At 58.0% G+C, this 15940-nt stretch overlaps 1 protein-coding gene across 6 annotated transcripts in view; it reads left to right on the top strand.

The window, feature by feature from the left end:
• The first annotated feature begins 1369 nt into the window (after window positions 1-1369).
• The window catches only part of ZNF512B (zinc finger protein 512B), a 35932-nt gene continuing 21361 nt past the window's right edge, over window positions 1370-15940 (top strand). Inside the window, exons 1-8 of one of the 6 annotated variants that reach the window (XM_075166765.1) lie at window positions 1370-1435; window positions 5857-5979; window positions 9742-9821; window positions 10588-10779; window positions 11059-11231; window positions 11395-11648; window positions 12427-12498; window positions 14776-14910. In XM_075166765.1, coding sequence (XP_075022866.1) covers window positions 5859-5979; window positions 9742-9821; window positions 10588-10779; window positions 11059-11231; window positions 11395-11648; window positions 12427-12498; window positions 14776-14910 — 1027 coding nt within the window. In that variant the 5' untranslated portion in view covers window positions 1370-1435; window positions 5857-5858. Of the gene's footprint in view, window positions 1436-1837; window positions 5980-9741; window positions 9822-10587; window positions 10780-11058; window positions 11232-11394; window positions 11649-12426; window positions 12499-14775; window positions 14911-15940 lie in introns of those variants that run through there. The other 5 variants (XM_075166769.1, XR_012676316.1, XM_075166766.1 and 2 more) reach the window with 5 other exon arrangements.

Here is a 15940-nt window from a genome sequence, read left to right on the forward strand (position 1 = left end):
ATACCTAGCAATTACACAAAGCTTTCCCTGCTCTCCGCAGACATTAATTAAGCTCTTTCCCCACAGTGGAGACAAAGAGGGGAATTGCGGGGAAACTCCCAACTCGGGTTGGGGGTTTTTTCGCTTTGATTTTGCACGGCTGCGCCACTGGTCCTCCTGATTCCCGGTGGCACCGCATGAGCCGTGCGCTGGTGATGGTGCTGCAGGGTGGCCCCGAGAGCGACGGTCGCTCTGGGTTTGCTCTCACGTAGCAAAATTTGTTTTTCCCTAATTTCTAGGCAGCTGCAGCCACTCAGATGGTAGTGCTGGATCCCGGCAGGCTGTGCATTCCCGGTGCCAGTAACCGAGGCTGGCTCTGCCCTGCGGCACCTTCCCGGGTGCCACCAGCTCTGCATGGGTGACACCCCGAGCCTGAGAGCCGGGAAAACTGGACCATCCCACAGGCACCGTTGCCGGCCTCGCACCCAGCCTCGTCCCCAGGAGCCGGGGTGGCTTCACAAGGGGACCCGGAGCCTCCTTCCAGCTGCCTGCACCCCCGGGTTAGAGCGGGGATGGATGGGCAGGGCACCCTGCCTGCACCCTGGGGGCAGGACGATGGGCTGGGCACCCTGGAGGGCAGGACACCAGGCAGGGTGTGCTGCCTACTCCCTGGAGGGCAGGACAACAGGCAGGACACGCTGGAGGAGAGGATGACAGGCAGCGCACCCTGCCTGCACCCTGGAGGGCAGGATAACGGGCAGGACACCCCGCAGGGCCAGATGACAGGCAGGACACCCTGCCTGCACCCAGCAGAGCAGGACGACAGGGCAGCCTGCCTGCACCCTGGAGGGCAGGGTAACGGGCAGGGCACCCTGGAGGGGAGGACGACAGGCAGGGCAGCCTGCCTGCACCGGCAGGGCAGGACGACAGGCAGGACGCCCTGCCCGCCCCCCGGACAGGCAGAGCAGCCCCGCCCGCCCGCTGGCGGGGTGGGGGGAGCAGGCGGGAGGGCCGCCCTGCCCTGCCCTGCCCTGGCCGCGCCGGGGCCCGGGCAGCCCCGCCCGCACCTGCCCGGGCCGGGTCAAGCCGGGCCGCGCCGGGGGCCGCTGCCCGGTCCCGCCCTCCCGGGGCGTGCCCCCGCCCGGCCCCGGCCCCGGCCCCGTCGGCGGAGCCACGCGAGATCCGCGCGGCGCGGGGCCGGCGCGGGCCGGCGGCGGTGGCGGGGCGCGGGGCGGGCCGGGCCGGGCGGGGCGGGCCGGGGAGCGCGCATGAGCCGCGGCGGCGGCGGCGACGGGCGGGCGGGAGCGCGGCAGCGGAGCGCGGCGCCGCCGCGGGTGTGGGCGCGCCGGGGAGCCCCGCACGGCGGCCCGCAGCCGGGGGCGGCGGGCGGCACCGCCTTGCCGGCCGGGGGGCGCCCGGCCCTGCGCGCCCCGCACCGCGGCCCGCCGCCGCCGAGGTAAGCACCGAGCTGCGGCCCGGCCCGGCCCCGCCGGCACCCCCGGCCCGCCGCGGCGGGGACCCCCCGCGTCCCGCTCCGCTCCGCCCGCCGCCGCGTCGCCATTTTGCCGCTCGCTCTTCCCCTCCCGGCGGCGCGGCCGGGCCGGGCCCTCCCCGCCGGCCCTCCCTCCCCGGGCCCCGGCCGTCTCCCGGGGATGGGGCTGCCGGGGCCCGGGGAGGCGACAGGCCGCGGGGCGGCCCGGCCGGCTGACAGGCGGCGAGGCGGCCCCCGCTGAGGCCCGGGGAGGTGCAGGCCCGGGGCGGCCCTGCCTGCACGGTGACGGGTGGGAGCAGGGGTGACAGCGAGGTGGAGCAGATGCGGGGACGAGGGAGGTGGGGCACGGCCAGGCCCGGGGAGGTGACAGCAGGGCCAGGCAGGGCGAAGGTCCCCATGTCCGCTGGCCGCGGGGATGCCCGGGGCAGGGGGACACCCCGCTCCCCGCCTCGGCACGGCGAGGTCTCATTGTCTGCCGGGCGGTTTCCGTGTGCTTTTCCCCTTTGCTGTTGTGCCTGGGGACGGGCGAGGGGGGAGGGACTCGCTAACGTGCTTCAAACAGAAACTTTACACCATCAAAAAAGCCTCGCCCGCACCCAGAGAGAACCGCTCGGCGGGAGCACGGCGGCCGCACGCCGAGGGGTGAGTTGTTCCCTCCAGGAGAGCCTCGCCAGGGACAGCCACCAGCCGCCAGGCTTCGCTCGGCGTGGGCGATGGCGAGGGGCTGCACCGCGTGCTGCCGGAGCCGCCCGGTCACCAGCCGTGCCCGGGGAGGCAGGGGCTTGCAGGGCTTCACCCGCCACGTGGGTCCCTCTCGGGAAACCTCCGACGAGGGCGATTCTGCTCCCTCCTGAGGAAGCCTCTCCCGCCGCTTCCTCATCTTTATTCCTGGGAAGTTTCTCCCAGCACGTGGCCACAGCTGCGGTTCGGCCTCGAGTTGGTGGGAGGGAGCGCAGCTCCTCTGGCAGCAACGAAGACGGCAGTGCCCTTTGGCGTCCATCATCCATGTTGGTCTCATCGCATCTCTGCCTGCATCCTGCCTGGCACACCGCTTGTGCGGGCAGCTCGCTTGCCTTTTTGGCATTGCCTACATCTGGAGCCGTTAGTAAATTATTAATGATAAATGGAGCGAATCAACGGGTGACCGGGCCGGTTGGCGTGCGGCGCAGTGCATCCATAGCAATGGGACCAGGGTGGGAGTCCCGGCAGGAGAATTTGTGGTCAGGACCCGCAGGTGACTTTCCCCCTTGTAGCCATAAGGATGTCTGGGCGCCAAGAGGGTCGCAGCCATCCTTGGCTCTGTGTGTGCTCCTGCGGATCCAATCCAAGGTCACAAACGGGCATTTGTACTTGGCATTATTTCCCCTTTTCCAGTTTGTGCCCAATTTCAGGGCCGTTCCCAGCCCGCAGAGCCCAACAACTCCGCAGGAGGGATCTGTCATGGAGGGAAAGAGCCTGTCAGGGCAGTGAATGACTGGGGCGTTGCTGTCCCTTGTCAAACCCGGCAGAGGAGTGCGTGGCCGTGCCGGCTGGGCAGGGCTGCCGGTGGCTTGGGAGCACGTGGCGGGTTCCCAGGCTTCGCTTCTCCCTTCCCGCGGCCACGGGCTTGCTCCTTGCCCCTGTTCCTGGCACTGCCGGCTCGGCCTCCGCTCATCCCGCGCTGGCTCCTGTGTTGACGCAGGCTTTTTTTGTCCGGAGCTGGAGTGGGACGCTTTGAAAACGCTGCCACAAACTTCTAAAAAGTTACCTACAAAGAGCTGGAGGCTTCATCAGCAAAGACGCTGCCAGCCCCGACCTTCCCATGCTGCATCCTAGCCCCGCTCGCAGGCAGGACCTGCTGATATCTTCTTTTGTTGCAGAAGAGTTTTCACCAAAAACATAACGAAAGCGTGGAAGGGCACGGGCTGTTAGCCGGTTTCAGCGTGTGTTACTCAAAATGAGTGAGAAGTTTGGACATTAAAAAAAAATACAATGGGCTGATTTCTGCTCTCTGGCTCCAGGGCAATTCTTCTCGGATCCCTGGGGTTGTATCGGTGGCCAGGGAGCAGAGTTTGGCTCTCACTAAGTGGTTTATGGGATTTTTATTTTTCATTTAGCCAAAAAATAAGAAGGGAAAAAAAATTCAGTATTTGGTGCGGAAAAACAAAAGACATTCAAAACCTCCTAAGCTGGCCAGAAAGGATCCCTTTGAGGGGACAGATGTGTTAAGGGGAATGAGAAGTGTCCGGCTGCGGGAGCAGGGCTGAGCCAGGCACCTGGAACGCGGCAGTGGTTTTGGGAAGGGAGCATTGGGGGGTGATGCTCAGCACCGCCCCGGCTCCCGTGGTTTGGTGTGCGCTGCCGCAGGGTGTTCCGGGCGCAGGAGGTGGGCACCTTGGCCATCGATGGGGTCTGCCCTGTGTGTCACCCTTTGCGAGTCGTCCTCGAGCCGCCCAGCGAGGGAGACACGGAGATTTTGTGGTTTGTCACCCGTCCAACAGCAGCCCTGCCGGCCTGCGCCGGGGTGCGAGCGTGCTGGTGGCCGCCATTCGGCACGGGGGGTCCTGCTCAGCCTTCGCCCCGGCGCTGGCCCTCCCTCCCCTCTCCTGCTGGGATGTGTGCCCGGCCCAAGGGGCGAAGCCACGGCATGGTTGCATTTCGGCACTAGCCCAGGTTGGATAAGCGTGTCAGCTGCGTGGGTTTCCTCTTGGTTTTCACCCCATTGTAAAGCGCGGAGATCTTGTCGTCTTCAGCTTTCAATTGGCTGGTCTTTCGTGAGTCTTTTTTTTTTTTTTTTTTTTCCTTTTTCTTGGAGCAACTTGACTGAGGATCGCTCAGAGGAGTCAGGAGATAGCACAGGAAGGAAGGGGACTGGCATGTTCGTCCCCGGAGGATCGGGGACAGTAGCAGTGCCCATGCGGGTGAGAGTGGAGCCGCGATTTGGGAAGGGGCTGCAGGGACCCCTCTCTGTGCCTGCTCCAGAGACCAGCTGTCCCAGGAAGGAGCCACTGGCAGTCAGGCTGCAGCTCCTACCCAGGTCTCCCACCAAAAGAGCCCAAATTAGCTGAATAAATGATCCCTGTGTCCAGCACCAAATGCCAGAGAACCTATTTCCAAGGCTGGAATTTCTCACTTGATCCGATTAACCTTTGTGTCCGTGCAAACAACCACATATGTGTCACCAGCTGAACATGTGCTGGAAGCTTTTGCCAGGTCTTCTCGGAGCATCTGGGCTGCATGCGATGCGTGGTGCCCATTCCCGTGTAGAAAGTCCCCAGGGGCACCTCGGAAAGGACTGTTGGACCCTCATGTCCCACGTGTTGATGGCACGGCTGGTGATCCGGGCACACGGGAGGTGCTCCCCCGACCTCCGCCGTCCCTCTGGGCACAAGGACAGGCGGGATGAGTCTGCATGCTCAGGGCATCAACTCCAATGACTTAAACGATGCAAACATGATCTCATGGGAGGAACTGGGAGTGACAAGTCAAATCTGTGTTTTAAAAAACCCGTGTGTGTGGGAGAGAAGTGTTGAGCAGAGGTGAAGAAGGCACCAGCTGGCACTTCCCTTAGTCACACTGCCGGTGCCTGGCTGAGCATCAGCATCGCGTCCCGACCAAGGTCTCAAGGCCGTGGTGGTCCAGGGAATCGCCTCCCAAGGGCTTGGTGCTCTCGTGTTGGAGGCTTGGAGGACTCCTTTCTCCTGGGGCCATATGTGGCATCTCCCGACGCAGCCCCCGTCCTCAGACGTGTCTCTGGTTGTGCTGTCGGGAGGGGAGGAAGGTACTTGAAACCAACGGGGGGAGAGCCAGCCGCGCCGTGGGCTTCGTCCTGGCACTGCCAAAGTGGAGGGGTGTTCTGCTGCCCGCTTCGTTGGGAGCGAGATTGGGCCTTCTGCGATAATTCCTGATGTTCATTATTTATAGAGAAGCCAAATTGAATTATTAATACGGAAAATTCAGATAACATTAACAATTCTCAGTTTATAACAGTTTCCCATTAATAAGGAAAATTGGAAATTTATCACTACATCTGTTCGTTAAAACTCACTATTTTTTTTTTCTTTTGGTGTCTTAAATGAAAGCAGAGAAATAAACGAAGAGGAAAAGCCATTTATTCGCTACTTCTCTGGACAAAGTCAGCCCATAATTTTTAATAAAGTCTTTGCCATTATATGTAGAGGGGAAAACAGCCTATAATGAAAGCAGCTTTTCAACCATGTCTATGGCATTGCTCGACCGTAGAACAAATACTTGGAAGCACGTCCCGTTTCTTCTCTCTGTGGGAACCTTTAAGCTGCATGATAGTTTTCTAATTTCCCTCCTTCCCCAGCAGCTCTCCTTGCTTTCAGCATGTGTTGCTCCCGGCTCCGAGGAGTGAATTTTAACGCCTCCCCTGCTTCTTTCAGAGATGGCGGATTCCTATACCTGTAAAGGTGGAAGGAAAACTGCAGGCTCTAACAAACCCGCTGCCAGCAAAGAAAGCAGGACAGAGACGAGGATAAACCCGCCGGCAGAGCTGCCCAAGCTCGGTAAGGAACTGGGTTTTTCGTTCCGTGGAGGTGGAGGGGACGAGCCCAGGGGTTGGGGGGCAGCTGCCAAAGCGAGGGGGTGCGAGTGCATCGGGTCTGGGCGTGCCTTGGCTCCTCGCTTCGACCCACCGGCGAGGGCTGTGCTGGGCCAAAGAAGCCCCAGACCCTTGGAGCTGCAGAGAGCCGGTCCCTGGGAACAGGAGGGGAGGGACAGGGACGGCCTCTCCCTTTCGAGGGGCGTGCGTCTAGCTTAACGAGATGGGTGTCTCGCCACCTATTTATCGTGTGGGTAGCTAAGTGTTACATCAAGGATGGAAAGGCTTAAATAAGTTCAGACCATCTGCTGTCTCCCGTGTCGCTGCCCCCGGGATGGAGGCTTGCGAGCGTACGAGCCCCGGGGGACCCGCTTGCTCAGGGCTGTCACACTGATGGATAGCTGAGTTCTCTATCCAGGCATCTCCAGGCCCAAGGAGATTTTTCTCCTGTCTGCTTATGCTGGGCAGATCTCCCCTGCGGGTGCAGAGAGCCTCTTGCTGCCTTTACCTTGCTAACGGCAGCCTGGATGCCGTGGGGCGCCTGCACCGAGGGCGAGGGTCAGACCCCAGAGATGTACCCCATACCGGGGAACCATAATCAGCGGCCTTGCGGGGAAACGTGTTTCCCAAATGCCGCTCTTCCCTTGAGGCTGGTGAAGCCGTAATTGCTAACAGAGGGGTGTATCTTATTGCTAAGGGGAATGAACTCCAGCTGTCCGCAGCATGAACATACCTGTGTTCAGGAGAGCATTTTTCCCTGCACCACATCTTATCAGCACCTTTAAAAGTAGAAAAGCCCTTTTTTTTCAGCCCTTCCTTCTGGTTTGGGTGGACTGAAAGCGATGAAGTGGAGTGAAGGACACTCCGTGATGAAGATATTTTGTGGCTCTCCCTGGGAAAGTGCTGGAGGTGGAAACGTCTGCCAGGGTTCACTTTGTTGGGGCGAATTAGGCTTGGTGCAGACGGGGGAGACAGGGATCTCTCCTGCAGTTGCTTCGCAGGCCCCCCTCAGATGCAGCAGCCTGGTTTGCAGAGGGAGCATCCTTTCCAAGCCAGGTCTTGGTCCAGAGAAGCCTCGAGTCCATTGGCAAGCCATTCCTGTTTCTAAAGAGCACGCCGTTTCTGCCCGGCTGACTCGGCACACGACTGCGGTAACCTGCTGCAGGGGCGCGCAGCCGCGGTGCCAGCCTTAACACCGAGTGCCATCGGGTTCGTGTCTCCTGCGACTATAAAGTCCAGGGTTTAGCAGAGCTGGCGGGTGGTAGCCAGCAGTGGGATGTTGGAAGAGCTGTGTTTTCTGCTCCTCCCATCCCTGTCCTCGCTATCCCCAGCCGGCAGCTGGTCAACGAGGGCATTGAGGGGCAGCTGGGCTGGGTGCTCTTGTGCACTTGTTTGGCATGAAACATCCCTGAAAGTTTTGAAACTTGTGCAAGTTGTGAAAAGGAGAGGAGAGCTGTCACGGAGCATCTGCCGAGCCGCAGCCCCGCATGTGCTGGGCTCCTGGGGAGAGCTGCCCGGAGGGACAGGGACGTGCTGCTGTGGGATGTTTCAAATTTGGAATATTTTGAAGAGTTTATGAGAGGAAACAGAAAACAGGGAGAGCAATAAGCAGGTAACTGCAGTGTTGTGAGCTTTTGCTGCAAATCCTGTATAATTTGGTGGTTTATGCATAAACTCCCAGCTCATGGAGTCCCATGACATGCAAGAAACATAGCTCCGTTCCACGTGCAGGGCGAAGCCCTCGCTTACAGGAGTGTGGAGGAAAAGCCTAAGCACGCAGCCTAAGAGCAGTGGAGAAAATACAAAATGCAGAGGGCAGCTGCGATGCACAAACGTCCTTCACAGGCACTGCAAGAGTTTTGAATGAACCCTGCACAGTTACTCCAGAACTAGTACAGTTTGGGGCCAAGCTTGCAAAATCCTCCCCTCTCCGTAGGGCCACAAGCTGTTTTGGGGCAGGAGCCAGGCAGGTAGGAGTCTGAACCGAACGGGGTGTTTTCGGGACAGCTTAGAGGCTGCCTTGCAGTGGGGGGCAGGTAAGTGGGTTTTTAGGGACTTTTTGTTATAGTCCATAAAGGTCACCACCTCCTGCAGACGAGACTTTCTGGGCTAGAGGGATTCGCAAAGGATGCTCTATCACCAAGGGATGCTTTTACGGGTATCAAAGTGGAGCAAACCAGCTGGCGTGACTTCAGGGGACTGGAAATACATGAGCCAACTGTCTTGTTTGCTATTTTACCTCTGGCTGCTGGGGCAGAAGGCATGAAAAGGGAGAGAGTGTGTGGTTTTGGCAGTGCCTTTGTAGGTAACTGGTTGGCTTTCTGTTTGATCTCTCTCCTTTGTTCTAAAAAAATCTTGGATTGGTTTCTTAGTACAGCCCGTGCCAGGCTTGGAGCTGAGCTCTGGTTTCTCAGGAGCTGGAGGGATTGCCGGCTTGGCTTCCAGCCTCTTCTTCTTACCTGATTTTCACCAGAGAAGGGTGTTCTACAGGTTGAGTTTAGTTTTTTTGATCTCAGTTATCTTCTCCTAGCTGTTCTGGGGTTTCCTTTTCAGGGATGCTTTTTGGCTTGTTTCTGTTCTCGTAGCAAATGGCTTTTATTCCCAGTGCCGTTCATTAAGCCCTCCCAGATCTCAGCCTGATCTGTACATGGCATTTCCCGTGGGCCACTCGCATCTGCCTAGCTCGTCTTTGGGTTACATTGACTCCAGATTAGCTCTGTTCCTGCTCGGAATGACGGGAGGTTGGATGTGAAAGTGGATTGATTTGGTGAATTGCCCTCAGCCCCTGCATACAAACCCCGGTGAAAGTTGTCGTGATTTTCATACTGCTTTGCTCAATCCATTTGGGGTGTGAAATAGGTGAAATTGGGGAGTTTGCTGTCATTGTGAGCCGAAGCATCTGGTCTGGGGCTCGGCAGTTTAACATGTTTGTACTTGGCGTGCCCCATCAGGCGACATCAGGGACTTCGTAGTCTCCCCTGGTTGCAGTGTCTGGTTGAACGGGGCACGTTTCTGCCCCGCTGGCATTCAGCTCCTGCTCAGGATGCCACAAGAGTCTGCTCTGAGCACACGCGGAGCCGTGACCCCTCGCAAAGGTGTCCCCATGGCTTCTTCTCCCCACCCGAGTCCCCCCAAGCAGTGCCTTGCCCTGTCCTCGCCCCCCAGCCATCCCCATCCCTGCGGCTCCCCATGTGCTCGTCACATCCCCTGGGCCAGTGTCCTCCTGCAGCCCTGGGGCTGCCCAGCCGCACCGGCCATGCAAAGGGGATGGGGGATTTCTGTGCTCGACAGCCTGCCCAGGGCCCAGCATGCTGACCTAGACGCAGATTTCTTTTGCTAGGTAGCGTAGTTGTTGAAGGATTTCTTCGAACCCAAGTGGAAGGGCGGTTTTCCAAAGGAAGCCCCAGCTGTGCTAAAACTGCTCTGTGTAAATGAAAGGAGGGGGGGTGGCAAACCCCAGGAGGAGCAGCCATCTCCCCTGCAGATATCTGCAGGTGTAGGGGCTGTGCACTGAACTGCAGGGGAGCTGGCATTGCCTTCCAAACGGGAATCTCTGTCCTTGCCAGGGCAGGGACACGGCAGCCCAGAGCCGAGGCAGACCCCATGCAGAGCGAGGGAGCTGGCCGGGCGGCGGGAGGCTGGGGCCGGGCAGCAGGATTGCTGGGACAGCAGCTCCTCCAGCACGGCTGGCTGGACAGCGGGTGATGTGCCCTGCATCTGTTTGCAGGAAATGCAACCAGTGACAAAACCGAAGGCAGGAAGAAAGGACGACCCAAGGCCGAGAACCAGGCACTGAAAGACATCCCCGTAAGACCCCGCGCGCTCTGATCCCCGATGCCCTTCCTGCCTCGCTCCCTCTGACTTGCCCTCCGCGTCTTGCTGCACCGCTCCAGGGTTAAACCTGCCTTCCTGGTGGTCTTCAGAGCAGCCTTGTCTTGGACTTTGCAAGATCTTGGCCCCTGAATCCCCTCCATGCCAGCACCCAGCATCCTCCAAAACCCTGATGGGGAACAGTACCCCCGCTCCAGCCTCCCCTTCCCGGGGCCATTCCCAGATGAGCTGGATTCTCTCGCAGCCACATCAGGTTTGGCTAATGATCCGGCAGCACCGACAAAGGGATGATTTATTCCCTGCAGAGTTGTGCAGTTTAATTCCAGCACGGTAGCGTGGACAACACACAGAGCAGTTTGTCATGAGAGCATGGGCATGGGGTGATTTAGTGACTAGATGAAATGTGGAGTGGTTAAATCACCCGGGCAACTTCTGGCCTGATTTATTCCCCAGCCTGGCCGGGAGCGTGTGTGCGCTCTGGGAGGCACGGCAAGGTAAAGTCTCGGGAGGAACCATTAGCCTGTAGAGCCTGCAGCTCCATCCCAGCACCCCTCGCTGGAGGGAGCACCGCTGCACTGAAACACAGCCCTGGGGTCTGCTTTGCAGCTGCGTGGTGGGAAGGGCTGGACAGAACGATTGGAGGTCCCATGTGCCCCCCCTAGCCCCCTCGGGATGCACCGGCACAGACCCAGGCACGCAATGATCTTTGCTCAGCTATGTCTCTTGTCTCTCCTGTTCCCAGCTCCCCCTGATGAACCAGTGGAAAGACGAATTCAAAGCCCACTCCAGGGTGAAATGTCCCAATTCAGGCTGCTGGCTGGAGTTCCCCAGCATTTATGGCTTGAAGTACCACTATCAGCGCTGCCAAGGGGTAAGGAGACCAGAGGGCTGCGTGTCCTTCCCAGTGGCCAGCTCTTACACTACCATCTACAGGGTAAAGTCCCTCTCAGGTCTTAAGCCCCAGCAAAAACTTGAGATTAAGATGGGGAGGGCACAGATGGGCCAGGGGCAGTCTGTGAGGTGTGTATGAGAGGGACTGGGGTCCCTCCAGCTCAGTGTGAGGTCTGGCCTGGGGGGATCATAGACCATTGGTAACCGTTTGGAGGGGCAGAAGGGTATTACACATCATCTGTGTTTGTGCCTGTGTCAGAAGAAGCCTGTCCCTTTTGTGGTCTGACGTCCATGTCCGCCTGTCTCTCCCTGCTCCGCACAGGGTGCGATCTCAGAGAAGCTGACCTATTCGTGCTCGTACTGCGAAGCTGCCTTCACCTCCAAAACCCAGCTAGAAAAGCATCGGCTCTGGAATCACTTGGACCGGCCAGTGCCAACCAGCAAAGCAGAAAACAAAGTGCCGAAGGCCATTGGGAAGAGCAGTGGCAAGAAAAGGTACCAGGCTGTGGCTGGGCTGCGTGGTGTGGCTAAGGGACGGCTGGGAGAAGGGGAACCTGCCCACCTCCATTCCCCTGATCTGGGCTGGCGAGGGGGGAGAGGTGTCAGGACGTTTGTCTAACAACCCCTCTTTAAACAAGCCCTCTGTGCTTTGCCCTAGAGCTGCTGAGAGTTCAGCTTGCCCCACCATCCATCCCAAACAGGCAAAGACGGAAAAAGCCGTGGCCCAGGACCACGCCGAGAATGGCGAGTGCCTGGCGGAGAGCCGGGAGAGCAAGGAGTTTCAGATCGCAGCAGCCGAGGCAATGGCAGCCGCCACCCCCACGGCGAAGTCCTCGAGCGGCAAGGATGCTGTGCAGCAGGGGGGCAGCCAGGCCTCGCTGCAGGAGGAAGACCCCGAGAGGATGAAGCACAGTAAGATTAGAGCCCGGGGCTACGCTGGTTCAGGAGCCCAGAGAGGGGTGTCCCGTGGGAAGGGGCTCTGCTCCAGCCGATGCTGCTGCGAGTGTCTCTGAATGTATCCAAGCCTTGTTTCAGCACCCTGATAATTTGCCCCCCCGGTTGCTTGCAGCAGTGAGTTCCACTGGGAGTTAAAAACCGGTTGCAGCTGTGGCAGAGGTATTTCTATAGGACCTGTAGGATTGGAAATGGGTTGAATTCCCTGCAGCATAGCAAGCTGCCCTGTCAGCCCGTCTGTCCTCACTGAGTGTGGCAGTTTAAACCAGGGTGTTCTGGCAAACCCATTTTCCTGAAGTATTGGGGCAGGGTAAGGAGGCTCGCTCTGTCCGTGACCACTGCGGGGCTGGCAGGCAGGGCCATGGTCGTCCTCATCGTGGCATGGGTTTACACTGCAGCACTGAAGTGAACCACCAGCAGCCACTTTAGCTGCTGAGGCTGTGGAAACCACGCGGCTTTTGGCACTAGACAGAGCCACCACTCCCACTCATTGAATTAGCGCTGGATACCATTATTTTTCATGGGTTTGTGAGGTGGGAAGCAGATCCTGTCCCTGTTTGGTGGGTGGGTGCTTCATTCGACAGCCCCTGTATTTCACAGTGGTAAAGGCCTCCTCAAGGTGATCCGCTCCTGACGTGGAGCGTGTGCCCACCCCATGCCCTGGGACTGCAGAAGCCCCCCTGGCAGTACAGTTATTTGACCAAATCTCTCTCTCTGTTTCTCTCTTTTGAGTCAGGAAGGAAACAGAAAACTCCTAAGAAATTTACGGGGGAGCAGCCGTCCATCTCGGGGACATTTGGACTGAAAGGTAATACGGGGACGACTCTGGTCAGCTGTAGGGTTGTAGCTTCTCCCTGGGGCATTTCAGGGAAGCCCCTTCCGCAGGAGCCCTCTCTGTGGTGGAGATACGTGACAGCCACCTGGAGCCTGGGGACATCACGCTGGAGGACCCGGTGCCTTTGACCATAAGAGTGTTGGGAAGGGAATGAAAGGCAGCAACAGAGCTGCTACTGGTAACAACCCTGCCTGCTCTGCTCGGGAGCCTGTTGCTGGGAAATGAGGGAAGAGGAGAAAGGATCCAGGTATGTCCAGCTGTAACACAAGAGCAACGAGCCACTGATACAAGCGAGACATGAGAAACATCATCTCATCATCATCCCACCGCCCTGGGATGTCACAGTATTTCCAATAGCGTCGAAAGGATTTCTGCTGCGTAGAAGGGCTGGGTGACGCATCCGTCCCTCAGACGTTGTCTCCAATGCTGGTCGCCCACATTCAAGAAAATGAATTCAAGTGGAAGAGACGTGTTACCGGCATGTTTTCTGAGAGCAGGCTCAGGAGCTGGCTGCTTCAGCCTGACAAAGCAAGAGCGAGTGGGACTGTGGTCGTGTTCCATAAATACACCCAACTGGGCTGGAAAGGAGCGGGGAAACCTGCAGCATCCCTGGCGTGAGAGCAACTGGATTCAGACTGGCTACGAAATACGTTCAATCAGGGAAACAAAAAGCAGATTTCCAGGCACTGCAGGAGGCAGCACCTTTCGGTACGAGAAGCACTTGGGAGAGAGGCACTAATGGCTCTGAAGGAATTAAACGTTTACTGAAGAGCAGGCTGGATGTGGTCTCTGCGATTTCCTTTCCCCTGGCTCCTGGGAAGTCCGGGGTTGTTTCCCTTAACTTCCCCACAGAGGCACTGCCATAGACTGAAACATCTGCTGTGGGTTCCTCGAGAATAAGCTGGTCCCCGCAGTGACCCGCTGCCTCAAATGGAGAATGAAAATCAGGCAGGTGTTTGCCTACATCCCCCGGGCTCAACGTGGCAGTTTGCTCCCCAAAGACAAGGGTGCCTGCAGCCCATCGTGGGGTGCTGCCTCCATTCAGACCCTGGGTTTGCAAGAGTCACAACTCACAAGTTCAGGGGGACATGGATCCTCGTGGGGCAGGTGTGGATCTGTCCCTGGCACTCAGCGGGTTGCCTCCAGCACCTTCTGTGGAAGCGCAGGCACAGGGCTGAACTGCGCATGGATTTTGGGGCGTGGGCCCAGGGGAGACCCCCCTCCTCTCTTCACCAGCCTTTCCAAAGCGTCGTTTAGAACTCACGTTTTTAATTTCTTACGTCAGCCCAGAAACTGCCAGGGGATTCTGCACGACAGAGGAGGATCAGGCAGCACTGCCGCTGCTGGCATGCTTTCAGCACGTGCTGACTTCCCTCCTGCTCGCTTGGCCCTGCTCGGCGCAGGGAGGCTGCTTCGGTGGTTGGCAGTGATGCCTTTAGCAGGCTGAATGGGAAGCACACGCTTTGCCCGTGCAGTCGTGCGGGGATGAGGCACAGACAAGGTGGGAGGGTGGATGCGTTCGGGAGAAGCTGGCTGAGAGCCTGGCGCTCTGCCTGCACGGAGAGCCCTGCCTTCAAGTTCCTCTCCGCTTTGCAGGCAGGCTTGGTGACAGTCGCCAGCAGCCCAGGGTAGCTGCGCCAGGCTTCCTCTTCCCCGTGCGCCTGTCGCCCAGTCACCCCTCCTCTCCTTCTGTTCCTTCCTGACCTTTCCCAGCACCTGGTGGGACCGGGAGAGACCTGCGTTCGTGGTGACAGTGGCATACAGATACAGGGATGAAAGGTCCTGCGGGATCTGGTGTCTGGGATCCCAAAGTTTGCCCAGTTTTCTAAGAGGGACCCCAGTTCCTTGGCGTAAGCAGTTAGACAGCCTTTCCAGTGCAGGAGCATCAGCAGGAACATCACTTTTATATCCTGAATTTGCTGTTCGATTCTCCCTTTGTTTCTTGCAAAATGCCCTTTTGCCTCCTCCCCAGCCTGTCTTCCCCACAGTCTGCCCTGCTAGGAGCATCCTACCCCGCTTTGCCATGGTGTTTCCATATTCATAAGCTGTCTGGGTTGGGGGAAATTATTCTGTTTATAAAACACCACTAGTTGTTATGATATTGCTTGTCACAATTGTGGACCTGATCCTACACATACAGCCTTGGCAGATCTACAGCCAGCTCAGTGTCCTTGGGTTAGAGGTAGAGATTTTTTACCTGCTAAACGCGAGTTGGTCTGAGGACTGAATAAAAATCATCTCTCTCTACAGGTCTCGTCAAAGCAGAGGACAAGGCAAAAGCCCATCGAGCCAAGAAGTTGGAGGGGAACACCAACACGGAGGAGCTGAAAAAGAAACCTCCAGGAGCTGGTGTGAAGAAGGAAACGGCTGTGCATCTACCAGCAGGTGAGGCTGGTGGAGGCAAAGCCCAGGCAGCAGCTCTGCGTGCAGCTTAGCTGCTTATCCTGTGCTCTGCTCCAAGCCTGCACGGTCCCCACCTTCACCCGCAGTTCGTGGTCCCCGCACCCCTCCTGGCCCAGCGGGCTGTTTGCTGGGTGAGTTTTCTAGCAGGTTTGCAAGCAGAAGCAGCACAAAATCAGAAGAAGGAGCACTCAGCTCCTGCCCTTTTGAGGTGTAGCACAGATGTGGGGACAGCTGCTGCTCTTAAAATACTGGTGCAGCCACAACTGACATCCCGAAAGGGTTACTCTACCTTCGCTTCACTAACCGGGACAGACCGCTGCAAGTGTTGGGAGATGATAGCTACCTGGTTCCACTGTGACCACAATTTGGGTCAGCGTCTGGATGATGGCATTTTTCTAACAACATCTCTGTGAAAGACGCCAGTGCATAACTCTGGGCATAATTATGTCTTCGAGGTGCAGCCTACACCCTAGCACAGGTTGCTGACTTTCCCTGGGAGCTCTGACAGCAGGAGGAATGCAGGATGTGCAAGATAAACACAGCTGCAATGCCTTACGCTGCTTTCAAATTCAAACAAACGAGACTCTGATCTCACAGCCATGCAAAAGCATCCAAATAAACAGACTTGGCGGATTTTATTCAGACCGGCTTCCCTTGCTGGAAGCCCAGTGCTGTTCTGCTGAGAAAGCAGCGTGAACTCTGGACCTGGGAGCAGGTTTTAGGCCCACGTATCTCTTAATTTGGGTGTTTTTTAAGCTGGTCACAGCCATTCAAATAAACACATGCCTGGAAGCTAGCACTCCCCTAGCTGCCTGTGTGTCTGCCGGGAAGAGGAGTGCAGGGAAGCTTTCCAGGCACACATCCAGGTGGAGCTGAGATGCTCACCTTTGTTTCACTCCCACTAATTGTTTCATTTGGCAGGGGGGAGTTACTCCACGCAGGGCAAGACGAGGTGTGTCATCATGTTTTAACTCCCAGTGTGCAGGATACCAGCGGGGTTGGAAAGGTGAAC

The sequence above is a fragment of the Calonectris borealis genome, chromosome 17 (assembly GCF_964195595.1).
Source record: "Calonectris borealis chromosome 17, bCalBor7.hap1.2, whole genome shotgun sequence".
Taxonomy (NCBI): Eukaryota; Metazoa; Chordata; class Aves; order Procellariiformes; family Procellariidae; genus Calonectris; species Calonectris borealis.